Here is a 19111-nt window from a genome sequence, read left to right on the forward strand (position 1 = left end):
GGGGGGGGGGGGCATTGAGGGTTGGAGGGTTGCAGTGACCCTGGACGCTTCAGCGGCCTTCCCGCAGTCCCGCCCAGGCTGGGAAAGGACACAGAGTTGAGTTGCCTTAGCGACGGCACATTCCACATATCTTCTGAGGGGGGAGTTTTCGTTAAAGCCTTACAGGCTCAAGGACGCCAGATTCTGATTACACTCCACATTCATCTCTATAAATAAGCAGTGCTTAACATACATCAATACTTCCCACCATATTAAAATAAACCAATCAATCTTCCAATCCTCCTCTTGGTATATCCCACTGGAACCTATGAAAGATCCACATGCCAGATCCACAGGAAAGGTAAGTACACGCCCACAATACAAATACAAATGTTTGTTCCACAGCCAATTCCTTGTTCAGTTCTTCAGATCAATAAATACCTTACTTTCCACTTAACAGGGCCATCTGCTAATCAATATACAAATAAATTCACTTCAATACCTCATGAATGTGTCTCATTCCAATTATAAGTACAAGATCAGCAGATCTGTCAAGTATTTAGGTGTGGCAGTGATCCACAGTCACAAGGTCAGGTGACGTTGCAGTTGACTTTTATAGCCTAACTGTTGGGATTTCATATTTAAATGCATTTTATGATATTATAGTTTAGCTATACCATATGTCTGACAATAGAATGTGTTTTTAGTTGAGTTAGCACATTCCTTTGTAGAAATAAATGTACTGGGGGCGAATGGAGACCCATCCAAGATGGTGGCCCGCTGCTACATCAGCTCTGGTAGACAACGCCAGTCCGTGGGGCATCTATGTGATGTCTGTGCAGCCACCTCATGCCCCGCCCTTTTATTTGAACAATTTTGTCATGTGACTCACAAACGAGATGAACAATAACAGCAGCTTTAAGCAATCCTTTTCTCCTTTTGTAAACTTAAACCAACTCTAACATTATTCTCTTGACCTGCTCAAAAGGGCAGCCCTTGGCTCTTCGTGTCTTCTCGTGTCTAACCTTTGTGGTTGTGATTGATAGAGGAAGATGGGTCCAACCCACTGTTTTCATTCTTGGGTGAGTTGCAGTAAGTGGCTTTAAAAAAATAACCCAACAATATTCCACATCTTTTGTTTTATTTAAAACTGTTTTTAAAGGAAAAGTACAAATACAGTATTGGACACATATAGAATAGAAAATGTGCTTTATGCACGTTTAAACATTGTTCATTTGTTCTGCATATACTTGGCAGTTTTCCTTATATTTTTCCAACATCGCTAAATAAAGATTTAAATTTTCGTTCTGTCAAAAAAAAGAACATTTATTTTGGGAATTATTTTCAGTATTGTACAAATCAGTTCCTCCTAATTTATTTTAACACTTTATTTGATGTGGATATTTGTCAAAGTTGAGGAAAGTTAAATTAACAATAAAAACAATAAAACCTCATTGGTCAGGTTAGTTTGTTTAGATTTCACAAAGACAAGTAAGTTCAGTTCCGCCCAGGTAATAACCAAATGTCCCCACAGCTTTGTTTGCCTAAACAAAGTCATTCCAGTAAATGTCAAACTCAGACCACAGAACATGAATGTTTTATTTATTTTTTGTTAAAGAGCAAGTCATCCCCAAATCCACTTTTTTCTGCTAATAAACTAAAGTGTCTAATCGTGTTGAACTCATGTGTACACAATAATTTGGCACTTTAATGCATCTTAGTTAATATTTAAATATTCTGCCTAAAACTGTCAGTGTTCAGGTAAAAACTCTGCACTACATTTGAAATTTAAATCTGCCATCGCTATTGGCTATAAGGTACACTGTGATGTTAGCTGGTACATTATGACGTCACAGTGTCATTGTGAGCCTGTGTTTGTGTGTATTTGTTAGCAGCTCAACATCATTTGTTGCATTTTTCAAACAGGAAGTGGTAGTGGAGTAAGACTCGGGTAGGGGGGTGACTTGCTGTTTAACTATTTTCTCATCTTTTGCTCTCGAGCCAACTGACACAGTCCACATAAAGGCAGGCAGGCCATGATAACCCAGTCGTCACACACTGATCCCTGCAAGAAAACAGAAAAACACACTAAACCATCTTCAACACAAGATAGAACATATCTTTACTTATTAGTTTCAGTAATAAACAGTGGAGCCCCCAAGGGGTGGCCACGGGGTGCCATGACCACCCCTGGAAAATTGCTGACCATCCCTCTATCCATACCCAGGGAAGACCAGTGTTTTTCAAGAAGTCATATTAACTCATTCGCTGCCAGCCGTTTCCTGATGGGTAAAGCCCTTCGCTGCCAGCGTTTCTAACCGTTTTTTTAAGAGTCACAGAACGTTGCACGCTAGGATGATGTCAACGCCAAAACAACCAAACAAAGAGGAGCCTCACCTCTTACATCAGGAAGAATTTGGCGTTTCGAGCGTTATCCGTTCTTTCATAATCCGTTGTTGAATTGTGATCGGCAGACACTTTTCCGGTTCGCGCCGCACTTTTTTTACAGCAGCGGCCCAAAACGATCTCCTAACACATAGATGTTCTGCTTCCTGATCACGTGACGTGTGACGCAGGCGGATGAAGATCGGCTTTCGAGCTGAGATGTTTGTTCTCACGGTGCGGGGGCTCATTCCAATGCCCACACAGTAAAAATATGCAAATGACAACTTTAGTCGTCATTGGCAGTGAATGAATTAATGTTGGGTTTTTTTTTATAAAAATGAATAAAGGAGCATTTATTGCATCACTACAGGCTAAACTTTCCCAGATTTACCACGAGAATCAATTTGGTGTGCCACCCCAAAGTTTTATCTAGCCCCATTGCCACCCCTATGACTTTTCTGGGGCACCCCTGGTAATAAAATTACATCACATTTAGAGATAGTTTGTTTTGGTTCAAAAAAGATTTTAGCTCACTTACTTCAATATTGTATTTGCCTCGAATGCTTGTCCTCAAAGCGATCATGGCGCCTGGGAGGAAAGGTATACAGCAGCTGTCTCCGTTGTCTTGAGCCACCTTACAGCCCAGGATACAAGGAATAAATGTTGCACAAAGACCTGTAGGAGTGAGATGTTTGGGTTAAACAAAATCCCTTTTGTTGTCGGTTAAAACGAAATAAAACACGTACAAATGCCACAGTCGTCGCAGCAGTCGCATACGTTTGTGCTCCAGTCCGACAGTCCGGGGGACACGCTGAACTGTGTTACGGTGACGGGCTGCGAACTGACCACGTTTGAATGGAACTCCATGGCTGCAAACAGAAGTTAGCTTTTTCTTTCTGTTTAACACTAAACTCCATCTGGAATGAATGCCTCATTAGAGTTTGTGCACATCATTAAAACAAAAAAAAAATACTTTATTCAGCGAGAGGGCACCAGCATGACAAAAGAAAAAAGTAAATACGTGGTTTACCTTCTGGTGATGCTGGGGATGATCCTGGTCTAACTCAGTTCTGAAGGAAAAAGGCATACCCACAGCTCTTATACCTAGGGTGACTACATCAAGAGGCCAAAGCCCAGTTTTCATAGTAACCTATTTGACCCTTGAGCCAAGTGCAAACATCACGTAAAGAAAATGTATTTAGTTTTGGGGCGTATTGCGCCTGTCGAGAGGATGCACCTAGCACAAGACGGTCTTTATCAGCAGTGAGTAACTTCAGAACAAAGCAGGACTATAGTGCATATTTATATTTTAGCCACTTTGCTAAGGAGTGCTGTGTGTACACACCCAGGTGGGTGCGTTAAAAAGAAGCGTGATAAAAATGAGCCGATGCTCAATCACTGACGCGTAAAAAGGGTTTTGCAACAATCCATCTCTTTACATGAGGGCGTGAATATTGTATTATATTATGCAGGCAGAACTTAAAGTCCCTGAAAAGACATGGGTATATATGGGATATATATATATATATATATATATATATATATATATATATATATATATATATATATATATATATATATACATATATGTATGTATGGATGTATATATATATATATATATGTATATATATATATATATATATATATATATATATATATACATATATATATATATATATATATATATATACATATATGTATGTATGGATGTATATATATATATATATGTATATATATATATATATATATATATATATATATATATATACATATATATATGTGTATATATATATGTATATATATATATGTATGTACATACATTACTCGAGTTTACTTTTTTTTATACCTTTAAAGTGTCTCAATCCAATCTAAATCGATTTAATTTAAATCAGTGTACTGATTTTAAGGCCCTGTAGACACCATAAGTTTTAGTGCACACAGATAAAAACATCGAAAAATGGATCAGAACCAAAGACCGGACTGTGGTGAACCGGTGAACATCTGGAAACAAGAGTTCAGTAACATTGGAGCACCACAGGGGACTGTACTCTCACCATTCTTTTTCACCCTGTACACCTCAGCCTTCCAGTACAAACCAGAGACCTGTCATCTACAGAAATACTCAGATGACTCTGCAGTTGTCGGGTGTATCAGAGATGGACAGGAAGCTGAGTACAGAGCTGGTGGAGCGCTTTGTGGCATGGTGTGGAAACAATCATCTGACCTTGAATGTGAACAAAACAAAGGAGATGATTTTAGACTTCAGAAGAAACAGGGTGGAGTCAAACACTGTTTCCATCATGGGAGAAGAAGTGGAGGTGGTTGAGGAATACAAATACCTTGGAATTCACCTGGAAAACAGACTAGACTGGAGAAAGAACAGCGAAGCCGTTTACAAGAAGGGACACAGCAGACTGCACTTCTTGAGGACGCTTAGGTCCTTCAATGTGTGTAGCAAGATGCTGCAGATCTTCTACAAGTCTGTTGTTGAGAGTGTAATCTCTTCAGCCATCGTCTGTTGGGGTAGTAGCATCAGAAGCAGGGACCTGAAAAGGCTCAACAGCCTAATAAAAAAGGCTGGTTCTGTTCTGGGGACGACTGTGGAACCAATGGAGGAGATAATGCAAAGAAGGATTCTCCAGAGAATCAAGAAAATGTTGGACAACCCTGAGTATTGTCTTCATTAGACTGTCCGACAAAGGAAGAGTGTCTTCAGTCAGAGGCTTCTTCAGTTTGGCTGCAACACCGACCGCTACTGGAGATCCTTCCTGCCAACAGCCGTTGTAATATACAATAACTCTTTGATGACTTGATTATTATTATTATTATTATTATTCTGAGCTACTACAGCAATCAATTTCCCTCTGGGATTAATAAAGTAATTTTGAATTGAATTGAATTGAATTGAATTCAAAAGAAGCTGAAACATTAGACTTCAGACAGCTGGAGCAGTTTGATCATGAGAAAAAAATCTGGTTATTTCAGTCTCCAGGTTTTGTTTTAATGTTGTTGTTGTTGTTGTCTTCTTTAGTCATTACAAAAAGGCTGCCAACAATTTCATCTACATCTCTATGAATGCTTTCTAAACTCCATGAGTTAGAGTTAACATCTGTAGGACCCAGTCTAATGTCTTCAAATATTTACCTGTGATTACTCAAGCATAAATCAGAGATTTCATATTGCAACACAAATGAGTTTTCTTTGATACACACATCCACCAAAGACCAGCAGCATGTCTTTTACTCAACTGTTAATTGTTTTCCTCTGATTTGTTTTTGTTTTCTTTCTTCTTTTTAATCAAATCAGTGATTCATATATAACATTTTTGCTGTGTGTGTGTGTGTGTGTGTGTGTGTGTGTGTGTGTGTGTGTGTGTGTGTGTGTGTGTGTGTGTGTGTGTGTGTGTGTGTTTCCACAATAACAAAATAAGTCAGTAGTGGGTGTGCATTTATAACTGACTAACTTTCAGAGTTAATCCAGATGGTTACCATAGATGACTGACATTAAAGGTACAATATGTAGGAATTCTACATTGAAATAACCATAAAATAGTCTAATGTCTCAATCGTGTGTAAAGGAAGGTTACATTAAAGCAGATTTCCTTCTCAGCCGGCTGGAGGGTTTTCAGTTTTTCTTCTTTAAATGTGGCCAAAGAGGGATGTAGTCTTTGTTTACAATCTGTGAGCCCTCGAGGTTGTAGCGTCAGCGCTGGAGCGCTGGCATTTTAATTGAACACCAACCAGCAACACCAGGCGGTGTTTTGTAAAGATCCTAAGCCAATAACAGGAGTGACCCAGAAGTTATTTCTTAATCCCCTAATAATCCATATCTTCTTGTTTCACTCTAATATCGAGTGGAGAAGGCTAGAGGCTAACATTGAGCTAAGAATGCTAATGGTGAATTGGAAAAAATTGTAACTAAAACACATCACAAGCTACTTTTTCAATCACCAAACCTCGATATTATGCTGAAAAGTATTCATCTACTGATCAACTTAATGTGAGAGATGCGTCTTTGCTCATCATCTAGAATCTCATGGCACGGATTTGTAACTGGCAGCAGCCATGAAACTCCAGGAACAGGAGTGAGAAAGTGAGTGGTGTGTTTTGAAAATGGGCTGCAGTACCTACATTTGACCACAGGATTTCAATACGTCATTCTTATATAACGCACCTTTAAAGAGCAAGTCACCCTCAAATCTACTTTTTTTTCTGATAAACTATATTAATATGTGTCTAATCGTGCTGCAGACACGTGTAGTCAATAGTTTTGCACTTTAGTGCATTTTAGTTAAAATTTAAATTTTCTGCCTAAAACTGTCAGCGTTGTGTTGTTGTCGGGTAAAAACTCTGCACTGCATTTGAATTTAAATCTGCCATTGCTACTGGCTAAGAGGTACCCTAGAGCGTTAGCTGGTACCATATGATGTCACAATGTCATTGTGAGCCTGTGTGTGTGTATTTGTTAGTGGCTCCGCCCTCTCGAGCTGCTAGGCAACAGCATTTGTTGCATTTTTCAAACAGAAAATGGGAGTTGAGTAAGAATCTGGTAGGGGGTGACTTGCTCTTTAAGAATAAAAGCACCATAATTAAAACATCATCAAATTTAAAGTGATTAAGCTAAAATGTGATGTGGCTGAGCGTCATTCCCAACCCAAATTTAAGTGCTGAAACAAGTCACACAAAACAACAATGTTGCATGAGATCGAGCGTAACTCCATCACAAATCAACGTCCTGTGATCTTAATCTAAAACTCGAGGAGGAAAGGTGCAAGCTGCATTCCTTCATAGATGGAAAAAATGAAAGGACGCGCTTGAGTGCACTACACCGTTTTTTACGCTGATCTCGGTTTTCGTCCTTCATGGTAAGAAGGGATAATAAACTAGAGTGGGTCAATGTCAGAAGACGTCACACACATGGATCAGCACCTCCAAATCTGAGACCACAGTTCTCGACCGGGAAAGGGTGGCTTGCCAACTCCAGGTCGGGAAAGAGGTCCTACCTCAAGTGGAGGAGTTTAAGTATCTCGGGGTCTTGTTCACGAGTGAGGGTAGGAGGGATCGGGAGATCGACAGGCGGATTGGTTCGGCATCTGCAGTGATGCGGACGCTGAGCCGATCTGTCGTGGTGAAGAGGGAGCTGAGCCAGAAAGCCAGGCTCTCGATTTACCGGTCCATCTACGTCCCAATCCTCACCTATGGTCATGAGCTTTGGGTAATGACCGAAAGAACGAGATCGCGGATACAAGCGGCCGAAATGAGTTTCCTCCGTAGGGTGGCCGGGCTCAGCCTTAGAGATAGGGTGAGGAGCTCGGACATTCGGGAGGGACTCGGAGTAGAACCGCTGCTCTTCCAGATTGAAAGGAGTCCGTTGAGGTAGTTTGGGCATCTGATCAGGATGCCTCCTGGACGCCTCCCTGGGGAGGTGTTTCGGGCATGTCCTGCCGGCAGGAGGCCCCCGGGTCGACCCAGGACACGTTGGAGAGGTTACATCTCCAATCTGGTCCGGGAACGCCTTGGGGTCCTGCCGGAGGAGCTGGTGGAGGTGGCCGGGGAGAGGACGGTCTGGAGCTCCCTAGTTGGGATGCTGCCCCCGGCGACCCGGACCCGGATAAGCGGAGGAAGACGACGACGAGTTTCCTGTTTTTATGAAAAATACTTCTCAAGGAAGAAAACCACATTTTAGGTGTTACACAACTCGCTACCAGAAGACCCTTCCAGCCCGTGTCTAAAATCCGGACAAACATGACCACGAGAGTCGTCAGTTCCTCAGATATTCAGAGGATTCGTTATTTTAAAAGATCACATGCTTAAACAGAAATAAATGTGTTAGATTTTTTTTGTCCATCAGTCACCGTCTGTGGTCTGGTTGGTGACTCATTCCTGAACTTGTTCTCTAAACCTTCTGGTAAATGCTCCTGAACTAAGCCTGCGTGCACCAGCGTGCTCTTCAACCCCTTTTTGCCTCCAGCTGAAATGAAAGTTTAGCTCCTGTTTTATTTACATTTTTCATTCAAACGCAAAACCAGCTCCAGTGCTGAATTTGCTGAATTTGCTGAATTCACGGTGAAACTAAAGATTTTAGCCTGAATTCTTGTCTTTAACAGACATTTTTTGTTTTTTGAGAATATCTGTAAAACTGTATAAATGATTACTTCGTCAGGTTTGTCCCTGTGTGTTCATATTTACCCTTCGTGGCACATTTCTTTAACCCCACACTTCACTTCCTGTTGTGCTCGCCTCTAGCCTTTCTAATGAACTGTTGAGCTGAGTTTGTCCCGCATCAGCAGCTCATTTATCTACATCCTGTCTTCTTTGCAAGGTCGCAGAGGGTAAGTCTTATGTTTTAAAGTTTCACTTTCATCCCTTTTTAAAAAGCTTTTAAAAACAAATAAGATGAAGTCGGCTGATTTTACTGACGGACGTTAAAAACGTGCTGAACGTGAAAAACTAAGTGGACGGGGAATTTATGCCCAGTAAGCACTTTCATTTCTCTAGGAACAATATTCTCGTCTCTGGTTGGATTTCCACCTTTGGTTTAGTGAATCGTTGAATAAACGTGACAGAAACAGATTTTTGGTGCAACATCTTGATAGGAGAGTATTCTTCCATGCACGGCACGGCTCTCAGCGTATTCTGCAGAAGTTTCTTTCTGGCGGCAGACTGATAAAAAATACACGTCAAAATTTCCTTCACACAGTCACCAATCCCATAGGTTTTTTTTTTTTTTGCACATCTGTCTAAAGTGTGCAAAGATTCGGTTCCCTAAATTCTAACTTCTTCTTTCTGATCCTTCATCATCTGGACGTGTGTGAACAACAACGTTCAGTAGGTGTGTCTCTCGGCTTTCTTCTCTCCTGGAGAGTTTCGGTGGTTCTGCCTCCTTGTTTTTCGTTTAGCAGAAATGGAATCAGCCACGCCAACGGAAGACTACTGGGTAAGTGGATCCTGCAAAACGTTATTTCTCCACACTTAAAATTAAGGAGCACTTTAAATGATGTGCAGAAACAATCGGTTTTGTGAATTGTCTGTGTTTGTGTCTCCTGTCAGACGTACGAAGAGAGCTCTGCTTCTGTGGCGGGTGTCGTTGCACGCCCGTGTCTGCAGGATGACGTCTACAGCTTTGCAAAGATGTACCCCCCTGTTGTGTACAGCCTGATTTTCATCTTGGCTGTCCTGGGCAACGTGCTGGTATTGTGTGTGATCACGCGCTACAAAATCTCTCAGAGGGGTGGAATCTGTGCCTTCTCCCTGACGGACACCTTCCTCCTTCACCTGGCCGTATCAGACCTCCTGCTGGCCTTCACCCTCCCCCTCTTTGCCGTGCAGTGGACTCACGAGTGGGTGTTTGGCACGGCCCTTTGCAAGATCTCCGGTGCCCTCTTCTCCCTGAACCGCTACAGCGGCATCCTCTTCCTGGCCTGCATCAGCTTTGACCGTTACCTGGCCATCGTCCACGCCGTCGGCTCCGGCTGGAAACGCAACACCTGCCACGCTCAGGTCGCATGCGCCGTCATCTGGGTGGTGTGCCTCGGCCTGAGCGGCGTGGACATTGCTTTCAAACAGGTCTCTGAGGTCGGAACTGGTGAGGGCCAGAAGATGAGCTTGTGCCAGACGTGGTTCGTTAGGAACCCCGATCAGTGGCAGGTGGGGCTGCAGCTCATCAGTCTGATTTTAGGGTTTGGTGTGCCTCTGCTGATCATGCTCTACTGCTACATCCATATCTTCAAGTCTCTGTGCAACGCCTCCCGTCGCCAAAAGCGCAAGTCTCTCCGCCTCATCATCTCCTTGGTGTCTGTGTTTGTCATCTGCTGGGCGCCGTATAACTGCTTCCGGCTGGCGGACAGTCTGGAGAAGCTGGGTGTGGTGGCAGGAGGTTGCCAGTTTGGCCGTGTGCTGGACTTGGGGACCTTGATCACTGAAAGCGTGGGGCTGTCGCACTGCGCCCTGAACCCTCTGCTGTACGGCTTTGTTGGGGTGAGGTTCAGGAAGGAACTGCTGAAGATGTTTACGGAAGCTCCGGGGAGGAGAGGCCTCCTCAGAATGAACGACTGGAAGGAGAAGAAGCCAAAGAAACTAACATCGTGCAGCTCTGAAAGTGAAATCACCTCGTACTCGGTCATGGTGTGACACCTGGGTAGAGCTTAGAAAGAACACGTGGTTTTGTGTGCGAGAGCAAGTTTTCTAATTACACATCTTTGGAGAAGAAAGGACAAATGTTCTCTGAGTTGCGTGCGTGCGTGCGTGCGTGCACGTCCTGCAAAGGTGCTTTTATTCAGTGCAGCTTATTTGGTATTGCTTTGTGCGTTGCACAATCATGCGATGGGGGTGGAGTGTGAAACTAAAGTATTTCACGAAGACATTTTATTTCTCCATTGGTCCAATCTTGCAAAACGTCTCGATTTCTTCATACCTGCTTAAAAGCCTGTTCAGCAGTTTAAAGACCAACTCTGGGCTCGGCTCGTTGTCTCTATTGCCATCAGAAAGTAATGAAAGTTTCTTTTAACAGATGTGTGTATTAAAACGTACGCCTCGTGGCTCACTTACCCATTTTTTATACCAGACAGTCATTTTCTGTTAACTCTGTTGAAATCAAATACTGCTGTGTAAAAATTAAAATGATATAAAAAAAATGCTATCCTCGTTTTGATGTAAAAACGTGTTTCACAATAAACAATTTGTATAAAAAGCATTAACGTCTGTTCTGCATCAGATTCACACCGAACCCATTTTCCTTATTCTGGAGAACTTGAGTTTAACACACAGATCCCAACAACACAGAATGTTGTGCATGAGCAGGATGTGTGATGTGGTTCCTCTCACTCTGTTCCAGCGCAACATCAGATACCAACGGGACAAAAACTGGTTAAAAAGTACAGACTTGATAGATTTGTATTAACTAAACATCTTCTTTAAGTCTGGCTGTGCTTTGTGCTTTTGGTCAGACAATTTCAATAGAAAAGAGTATATTTAATAATAACAACAAAGCACTGGCACATTTTCCTTCAAGTCTTTTTTTATTCTAGACATTTTGATGGCATCACCTACAGATTAGTGAGTACTTAGTAGTGTAGATCTGCTATATGTGCTATCACCATACTATTACTACTACTGTTTCAACACTTCAGGAGATCTGCCACTTGATAGAACTCATTTTACTTTCTATTTCTTATTAAGGCATGCGCACGATAAAATCTGGGGGGGGGGGGGGGGGCAGTGACTAAAAGGAAATTCTTGAATTGAAAGTCCATCCATCCATTTTCGTCCGCTTATCCGGAGTCGAGTCGCAGTGGCCTAAGGCGAGAGGCCCAGACTTCCCTCTCCCCAGCCACTTGGGCCAGCTCCTCCGGGGGAATCCCAAGGTGTTCCCTGGCCAGGTGAGAGACATAGTCCCTCCACCGTGTCCTGGGTCTACCTTTAGGTCTCCTCCCGGTAGGACGTGCCCGGAAAACCTCACCAGGGAGGCGTCCAGGAGGCATCCTGACCAGATGCCCGAGCCACCTCAACTGGCTCCTCTCGATGTGGAGGAGCAGCTGGTCTACTTCGAGCCCCTCCCGAATGGCCGAGCTACCGAGCTTCTCACCCTATCTCTAAGGGAGAGCCCAGCCACTCTTCGGAGAAAACTCATTTCGGCCGCTTGTATCCGCGATCTCGTTCTTTCGGTCACTACCCAAAGCTCGTGACCATAGGTGAGGGTAGGAACGTAGATCGACCGGTAAATCGAGAGCTTCGCCTTCTGACTCAGCTCTCTCTTCACCACGACAGATCGGTACAACGCCCGCATCACTGCAGATGCAGCACCAATCCGCCTATCGATCTCACGCTCCAGTTTTCCCTCACTCGTGAACAAGACCCCGAGATACTTAAACTCCTCCACTTGGGGCAGGACCTCATCCCTGACCCGGAGAAGGCATTCTACCCTTTTCTGAATCAAGACCATGGTCCCAGATTTCAGAGGAGCTGATTCTCATCCCAGCTGCTTCACACTCGGCTCCTTCTGACAGGAGACTCTGCCAGACGTTCCCAGCAGACCCTTGTGATACGTTTGGCTCTGCCTGGTCTGACCAGCATCCTCCCCCACCATCTGAGCCAACTCACCACCAGGTAGTGGTCAGTTGACAGCTCCGCCCTCTCTTCACCTGAGTGTCCAAGACATGCGGCCGCAGGTCAGATGAAACAACATCAAAGTCGATTATCGAGCTGCGGCCTAAGGTATCCTGGTGCCAAGAGCACATATGGACACCTTTATGTCTGAACATGGTGTTCATTATGGACAATCCATGACTGGCACAGAAGTCCAATAATAAAACATCACACGAATTCAGATCCTGTGGGCCGTTCCTCCCAACCACACCTCTCCAGGTCTCACTGTGGTTGCCCACGTGAGCGTTAAAGTCCCCCAGCAGAACGAGGGAGTCACCGGAAGGAGCGCTCTCCAGCACCCCCTCCAAGGTCTCCAAAAAGGGTGGGTAGTCTGAACTGTAGTTTGGTGCATAAGCACAGACCACAGTCAGAACCCGTCCCCCAACACGTAGGCGGAGGGAGGCTACCCTCTCATCCACTGGGGTAAACCCCAACGTACAGGCACCAAGATGGGGGGGCAACTAGTATGCCCACCCCTGCTCGGTGCCTCTCAGTGGGAGCAACTCCAGAGTGGTAGAAAGTCCAACCCCTCTCAAGGAAACTGGTTCCAGAGCCAGAGCCATGCATTGAGGTGAGTCCGACTACATCTAGTCGGAACCTCTCAACCTCACACACCAACTCAGGCTCCTTCCCTCCAGAGAGGTGACATTCCATGTGCCAAGAGCCAGCTTCTGTAGCCGAGGATCAGACCGCCAAGGTCCCCGCCCTCGACTACCACCCGTCACACACTGCACCCGACCCCTTTGGCCCCTCCCATATTTATATATATATATATATATATATATATATATATATATATATATATATAATAAACTGGAAAATATTTTTATATTGTTTTATTTGGCAAAAGAAAATGAGAACGTTCTGCGTGCAGTACCTAGATTGTCCACTAGAGGGCAACATAGTTTTCTAACCGCTTTTAGGAGAAAAAATACAACCCAAAAGCTCGGTTATTCATTTTAAATATAAAATGTTTTATTTCCCAATTCATTTTCTAGTATCATGCAAGTAAAAAATGAAAGCTAATTTATATTTTTATTTTCAAAACGTTTGATGTCTATAGAAATAACAAATGTGTTCAGATGGCTCCTCTGATGGCGTTTCCTTGCCTTACATTACTTGGCTCGTCTGGACTCCGCCGAATATAAATGTTTACTGAGAGAGAGGGGGGGGGGGGGGGGAGTGTGTGTGTGTGTGTGTGTGTGTGTGTGTGTGTGTGTGTGTGTGTGTGTGTTAATGTTTTTAAACTGCTATGGGAATTTGGGGTCATTTTGTAAAGCACTTTGAGTAGCACTTTGCTTGGAAAGCACTTTATAAATACAATGTGATTGATTGATTGATTGATTGATTGATTGATTGATTGATTGATTGATTGATTGATTGATTGATTGATTGATTGATTTTAAGCTAACTACTTCAATCATTAGAAATTATACTGGGAGGTGTGTCTTTCAAACTGGCTGTCTGGGGAAAATGCTTCCAATGAAACTCGAAGGCTTTAAATTCGATTAATAAAACAAAATGTCTTCAAAACGTTGGCCTCGGTTTTCATTTTAAAATGAAATGTCTCCCTCTGGTGGACAGCAGCGGTTTGTGCAGCAAGGCGGTCTGTGAGATAAAGTGTTTCACATAAATACAGCCAGCATGGATGCAACAGAATGCTCACATGAAACCAATAAATAATGTTTGTTATTTTAAAAACCTGAAACTGATTTAAAACACAAAACCTCAAAATAAACCAAACGACCTCTAAAACTAACTTCTGTAGTAGAGTTACTGTCATGGCATTTAAAAGTAGATATTTTTGACTCCCTTAAGTTTGGAAATGTGTTCAAATCGTATTTCACCGTGGCTGCTGAATGGGGTGTAGATGTCCAGCCACTGAAGATGAGTGATTTAATCCAGCAGGCATCAGAAGGGCTGGCTGAACCCTGGACGCTTCTCCCTGAGCGCTGAACGCATCTCACCGCTCCTCTGGGGTGGGTGACTGGGTCAGATTCAGGGCGGCTGGGGTCGTGTCAGGGCTGGCCCTGGCCCTTTTATGACCCGGGAAACTTCACCCCTCGGTCAAGCTTCAGTAACGATGAAACTATTTTACCTGTCTCTGCTACGCAGCCGTCTGTGCGTCAAGTTTACGTTCACGTAAAACAGATCGAAAACACCTATCTTCAAAACAAAAGTCTTGTACTTGAAAATATTAGCTTCAGTCAATAAGATTGATCGATTTCATTAAAAATATTGTATTTTATTTTAGAATTTGTAGTCACAAATTAATATTTTAAAACTGTACACAACGATAAAAGCCTATTTCCCCCCTATCATTTCAACAAAGAGGTTTATTTTGAAAACCTAAAAACGGAAATGACCACATTTCGTTGTAAATAACACATTTGGCAACAAAAGGCACGTTCGCTTCGCGTAAAATTCTCTTGTCAATAACAACAAACCGAGAAAGCTGTAAAACTCTACGTGATTCAGTCCCTGTCGCGACGGTTGCATTTCGTTCGAGACGTGGAACTTTCTGCCGGTGAGCGCGCGCTAGTTTACCGTCCAGAAACATTTTTATTACCATCGATGTGTTTTTATGTAGCGTCACCCTCTTAACAAAGCCGCCAGCCGTGTTCGAAACGACCTTACTTGTTAAACTCTAAGCGGCAGCACCGAGATAGCGCGCGCTACGGTGTTAGGCCGTGACGTGACGTGACGAGCGCTGACAGCTGTCAGAAGTCAAGCCAGCACGATGACGGTGATCGTTTCATCTCCTGACTGAAGAGCCGAGTTGTGTTACTTTCTGTTCACAAGCGAAGATGGAAGATTCAGCGTCTGGGAGCCTTTACAGGAAACCGGTGAGCTATAATGGGTCTCAGACTATTAAAAAGGTCTGTGTTGATTATTTTTGTTGATCTTTCAGCTTCCTGATGCACATACTTTAATGCAAATGAGCAAAAGTCAGCCACCTTCGTCTGTACGCCTTCTCTGCTGTTTTACTATTTATTATAGTAACGGATTACCTTTTTATACACGAACCTTACTTGAAAAGGTATTTGTGAGCATGACTAAGGGGGAATTTGCTTTTCTTTTTGCCCTCTCCACTCTTGCATCACCTTACTGACAAAGCATCATGTGAGTTCACTGAACTTGTTTTAAAAAGCAGCTGGAGTTCCCAAAAGGAGAGATTTTACTGTCATGATGTCACCATCACAGAGGCTGTTGGACTCCCAGGGGAGGAGCGTGTGTGTATAAAGGCTTTTGGGTTACAGTATCTCCAAACACTTTTTGATTTCTCTGTTTTTGTGCATCTGCTCCAGCGGGACATGAACGTGATCGGAGGTGGATTGCTGAATGAGTCTGACTACTATGATTATACAGACTATGAGACTGTGGATCTAAGAGAAGAAACACCAAGCGAGGCGGTGTGGATCCCTCTCGTCTACTCTGTGGTGGTGATTGTCGGTCTGCTGGGGAACGGTCTCCTGCTGCTGGTTCTGATTAGGAGGAGGCGATTCTGGCGCCCGTCGGACACCTTCGTGCTGCAGCTGGGGGTCGTGGACATCCTGCTGCTGGTGACGCTGATCATCTGGACCATACGAGCTAATCAGAAATGTGTCCACTGCTCCGTGACCCTCTTCAAGATATGCAGAGCAGTTTGGAATGTGAGTGTGTTGAAATCAAAATGAAAGTGAAAAGTGGAGCTTTCTCAGCAGAAGCGTTTGGCTGTAAATGACTTCCTGTTTACTTTGATCTCTTCTTTAAAGAGCAAGTCACCCCCAAATCAACTTTATTTTCCGAAAGTGAACCTTCCTCAGGATCCACTGATTTCCCTCGTTCCTACTCACTCTCTCTCTCTTTCTTAACATTTTGCTCATTTTAAATATATTTTTAACCATTTTCCAAATTCTTTTTTATATCTTTACATTTTTGTTTTTGTGAAGCGCCTCGTGATTTTTATCTTGAGAGACGCTATAGAAATGATATCTTCTTCTTCCATATGATGTCACAATGTCGTTGTGAGCCTGTGTGTGTGTGTATTTGTTGGCAGCTCCGCCCTCTCGGTCTGGTAGGCAACAGTATTTGTTGCATTTTTCAAACAGGAAGTGGGAGTTGAGTAAGAATCTGGTAGGGGGTGACTTGCTCTTTAACGTTGCTCTGAGACGTTTGGTATTTGTGGGATCGGAATGAATTGACACAAAAATCTAAAATGGCTGGATCTTCTTTGCTTTTTTCTTCCAGATCAACTTCTATGTCGGGATGTTTCTGCTGGTTTGCATCTGTTTGGAGAACCTACTGGTCAAAGTCCGTTCTGATTGGTTTTCCCAGCACGGGGCCGGTTTTTCAGTGACATGCTACTCTTTGACGTGGCTCCTCTCTGCTATTTTAGCAGTTCTCGACTGGTGTTTGTTTCCTTCCAACTCCTCTAAAGAGATGTCCATCTACGTCCACGAGCACTCTGGGGTTGGATTTGACAAGCTGCTCGCTTTACGTCTCATCCACCTCCTAATTGGATTTTTGGTGCCTCTGCTCATCCTGATCATCTGGTGCACCCACACTTTTCTACAACGCCGTCAGAACAAAACGTCCGCCATCTTGGCTCTGGTGACGGTTTTCCTGGTCTGCTGGATACCGTACAACATCACCCTCATTCTGGACACCATCTATTATGGATCATCGCATTTTCTTAAGAAAGTCCCCATTGATCCAGAGGCTTCTCTGAAAACAGCGCTTACGGTCACCTCAGCCATGGGCAGTGTTCACGCCTGCCTCAGGCCTCTGTTGTATTTTCTTTTTCGCCCAAACTTCAGAAAAAGTGTGTTGAGCGTGCTCAGGTGCAGTTCGCCTCAACGCATGAACTCTCTGTGGGAGCTGGGCGTGAGCCAGAACGACGAGGAACATTCAGAGGAGCGACAGAAGCAGCTGGAGATGCTTCAGCAACGGCAGGAGGCAGCTTAGATGTACTGACGCGGTGACTTAACCCTGGGGGGAGCTTTAGTGGACTTACGCCGGGTCCACGCTGGAGGTGTGGATCGGCAGCAGAACGGTTTACTCGCGTGCATCACGGTGCGGCGGTCCACACCGGCGGAGTCTCGGCCGCTCTTCCGCCGTCGTCCTCGCCAGACTTGTGAGATCACAAAATCTCACGGGACTTCAAAGGTCAGGGTTTGTTTGTGTCATCCACCATTGAACCAAAAAGAAGACGGAGATCTTGTTTGATGTTCTGTATGATGTTGTCCCTCTCCACTGCCAGGACTGAAGCCGTGAAAAACACCGCTGCACTCCTTGAAGGATGCTGGGTGGAATTAAAGGGACTTTACGGAGTTTCTAAATTTTATGTTCATGATCGCCCCCTCAGGCCAAAAGCTTAACGGCAGCTTCAATAGCAGGCTCGTGCACGAGGCGCGCATGCTGTACGTGCACACTCCTTAACGAAAATAACAACTGAGGCAGTCCCTTCTGTGTGTGTGTGTGTGTGTGTGTGTGTGTGTGTGTGTGTGTGTGTGTGTGTGTGTGTGTGTGTGTGTGGCCCGGAGGACAGAGGACAGGAGAACGTGCAGCTAATTAATTAAATAATTTGGTTCTGTACCTTTCTCTTCAGCACAGCCGACAAAGGTTTATGATGGGTCAGTCCTCCTGCATGCTCAGATCATTCCCTTCCCTTGCTTGAAAAATTGTTCCAAAATGAAAGTTGAACCCACATCTTTTTTATCTGTGAATTCAATGCCGTTCGGCGAGTCTCAAATAAAAATTTGGGCATTTTACTGTAAAAAATATACCATTAATGTAAAAAAGAAACTCTAAATGAACTATGTTCACATCCAGAATCAAACCCAGGTCTTCAGCACAGGAGTCCGACGTCTTACTAGGTGAGCTAAAGCACCAGTGACGTTCTTTGTATCTGTAACATTTATATCCTTGATGACAGCTGAAAGAACGGTTCGGAGAGAAAATGGCTATTTTGTTGCTAATTTGCAGGAAATATCTAGAAGAAAGTTCTACAGAAAGTAGCTAAGGGTCCTCAGAAATGTAGCTAGCTTCATCACTAGGCGTTAGGAACAGCGACAAAGTGGCACTGCCTCTCTCTCTGCTGCTAAAGCTACGGATAGCAAATGCTACGGGCTATGCCTGAGCGTGAACCCGCATGAAGCAGCCTGCTCGACCCGAGCAGCTCTCTTTTTCTGTGATTTTACAGAAAAACAGGCAATCACAGTAAAAATGCCAGGGCTCATTCTACAGGACCAGGGCATTGCAGGAGAATGTATGAAGAAGACATTTATTATTTCTACACATGTTTTGGCTGTCAAACTTCCATAATGCCCCTTTAAGCTGTTAGGTCACGTGTGTTGACGTAATCCACACGGATAAGAAATGGCGTCGCTGCAGCAAAACTAGAACCTAATCCTATCTTTAGCAGCTGAAATGTGCCGCGCTGCGGCCATTTCGGATCAACCCCATAGATTATCATGGATTGTAGTTGAAGCAGCGATGTTGCGCCGCCGAGGTCTCCAGTCTGGACCCGGCTTCACGGCGTTCAGAAAAGACGTGTAGGATGAAGACAACCGATGTGACTCAGATTCTCTAGAAGCACGTGAAGTACACAGAACTTGATATTT

At 43.9% G+C, this 19111-nt stretch overlaps 3 protein-coding genes across 4 annotated transcripts; 2 read left to right on the forward strand and 1 right to left on the reverse strand.

The window, feature by feature from the left end:
- Positions 1–1103: 1103 nt before the first annotated feature.
- On the reverse strand, positions 1104–3592 carry cnfn (cornifelin). The gene is made up of 4 exons (XM_015950317.3): positions 3395–3592; positions 3111–3233; positions 2903–3039; positions 1104–2044 (listed from the first exon to the last, which is right to left on the reverse strand). The coding sequence occupies exons 2-4, from the start codon at positions 3229–3231 to the stop codon at positions 1955–1957; spliced, it is 348 nt and encodes a 115-aa protein (XP_015805803.1). The 5' UTR covers positions 3232–3233; positions 3395–3592; the 3' UTR covers positions 1104–1954.
- A 5086-nt stretch (positions 3593–8678) lies between these two features.
- Positions 8679–11055, forward strand: cxcr3.2 (chemokine (C-X-C motif) receptor 3, tandem duplicate 2). 2 transcript variants are annotated; one of them, XM_015950318.3, is made up of 3 exons: positions 8679–8695; positions 9193–9300; positions 9414–11055. In XM_015950318.3, the coding sequence occupies exons 2-3, from the start codon at positions 9268–9270 to the stop codon at positions 10491–10493; spliced, it is 1113 nt and encodes a 370-aa protein (XP_015805804.1). In that variant the 5' UTR covers positions 8679–8695; positions 9193–9267; the 3' UTR covers positions 10494–11055. The 2 variants fall into 2 exon arrangements, with proteins under 2 accessions (XP_015805804.1, XP_070407229.1); XM_070551128.1 differs by lacking the exon at positions 8679–8695 and having other exon boundaries at positions 9161–9300.
- A 4029-nt stretch (positions 11056–15084) lies between these two features.
- Positions 15085–17690, forward strand: LOC107379530 (C-X-C chemokine receptor type 3). Its single transcript, XM_015950321.3, has 3 exons — positions 15085–15352; positions 15815–16159; positions 16737–17690. Exons 1-3 carry the CDS (start codon positions 15314–15316, stop codon positions 17451–17453), a joined length of 1101 nt encoding a protein of 366 aa, XP_015805807.1. The 5' UTR covers positions 15085–15313; the 3' UTR covers positions 17454–17690.
- The last annotated feature ends 1421 nt before the right edge of the window (positions 17691–19111 follow it).

Source organism: Nothobranchius furzeri, chromosome 5 (genome assembly GCF_043380555.1).
Source record: "Nothobranchius furzeri strain GRZ-AD chromosome 5, NfurGRZ-RIMD1, whole genome shotgun sequence".
NCBI classification, from domain to species: domain Eukaryota; kingdom Metazoa; phylum Chordata; class Actinopteri; order Cyprinodontiformes; family Nothobranchiidae; genus Nothobranchius; species Nothobranchius furzeri.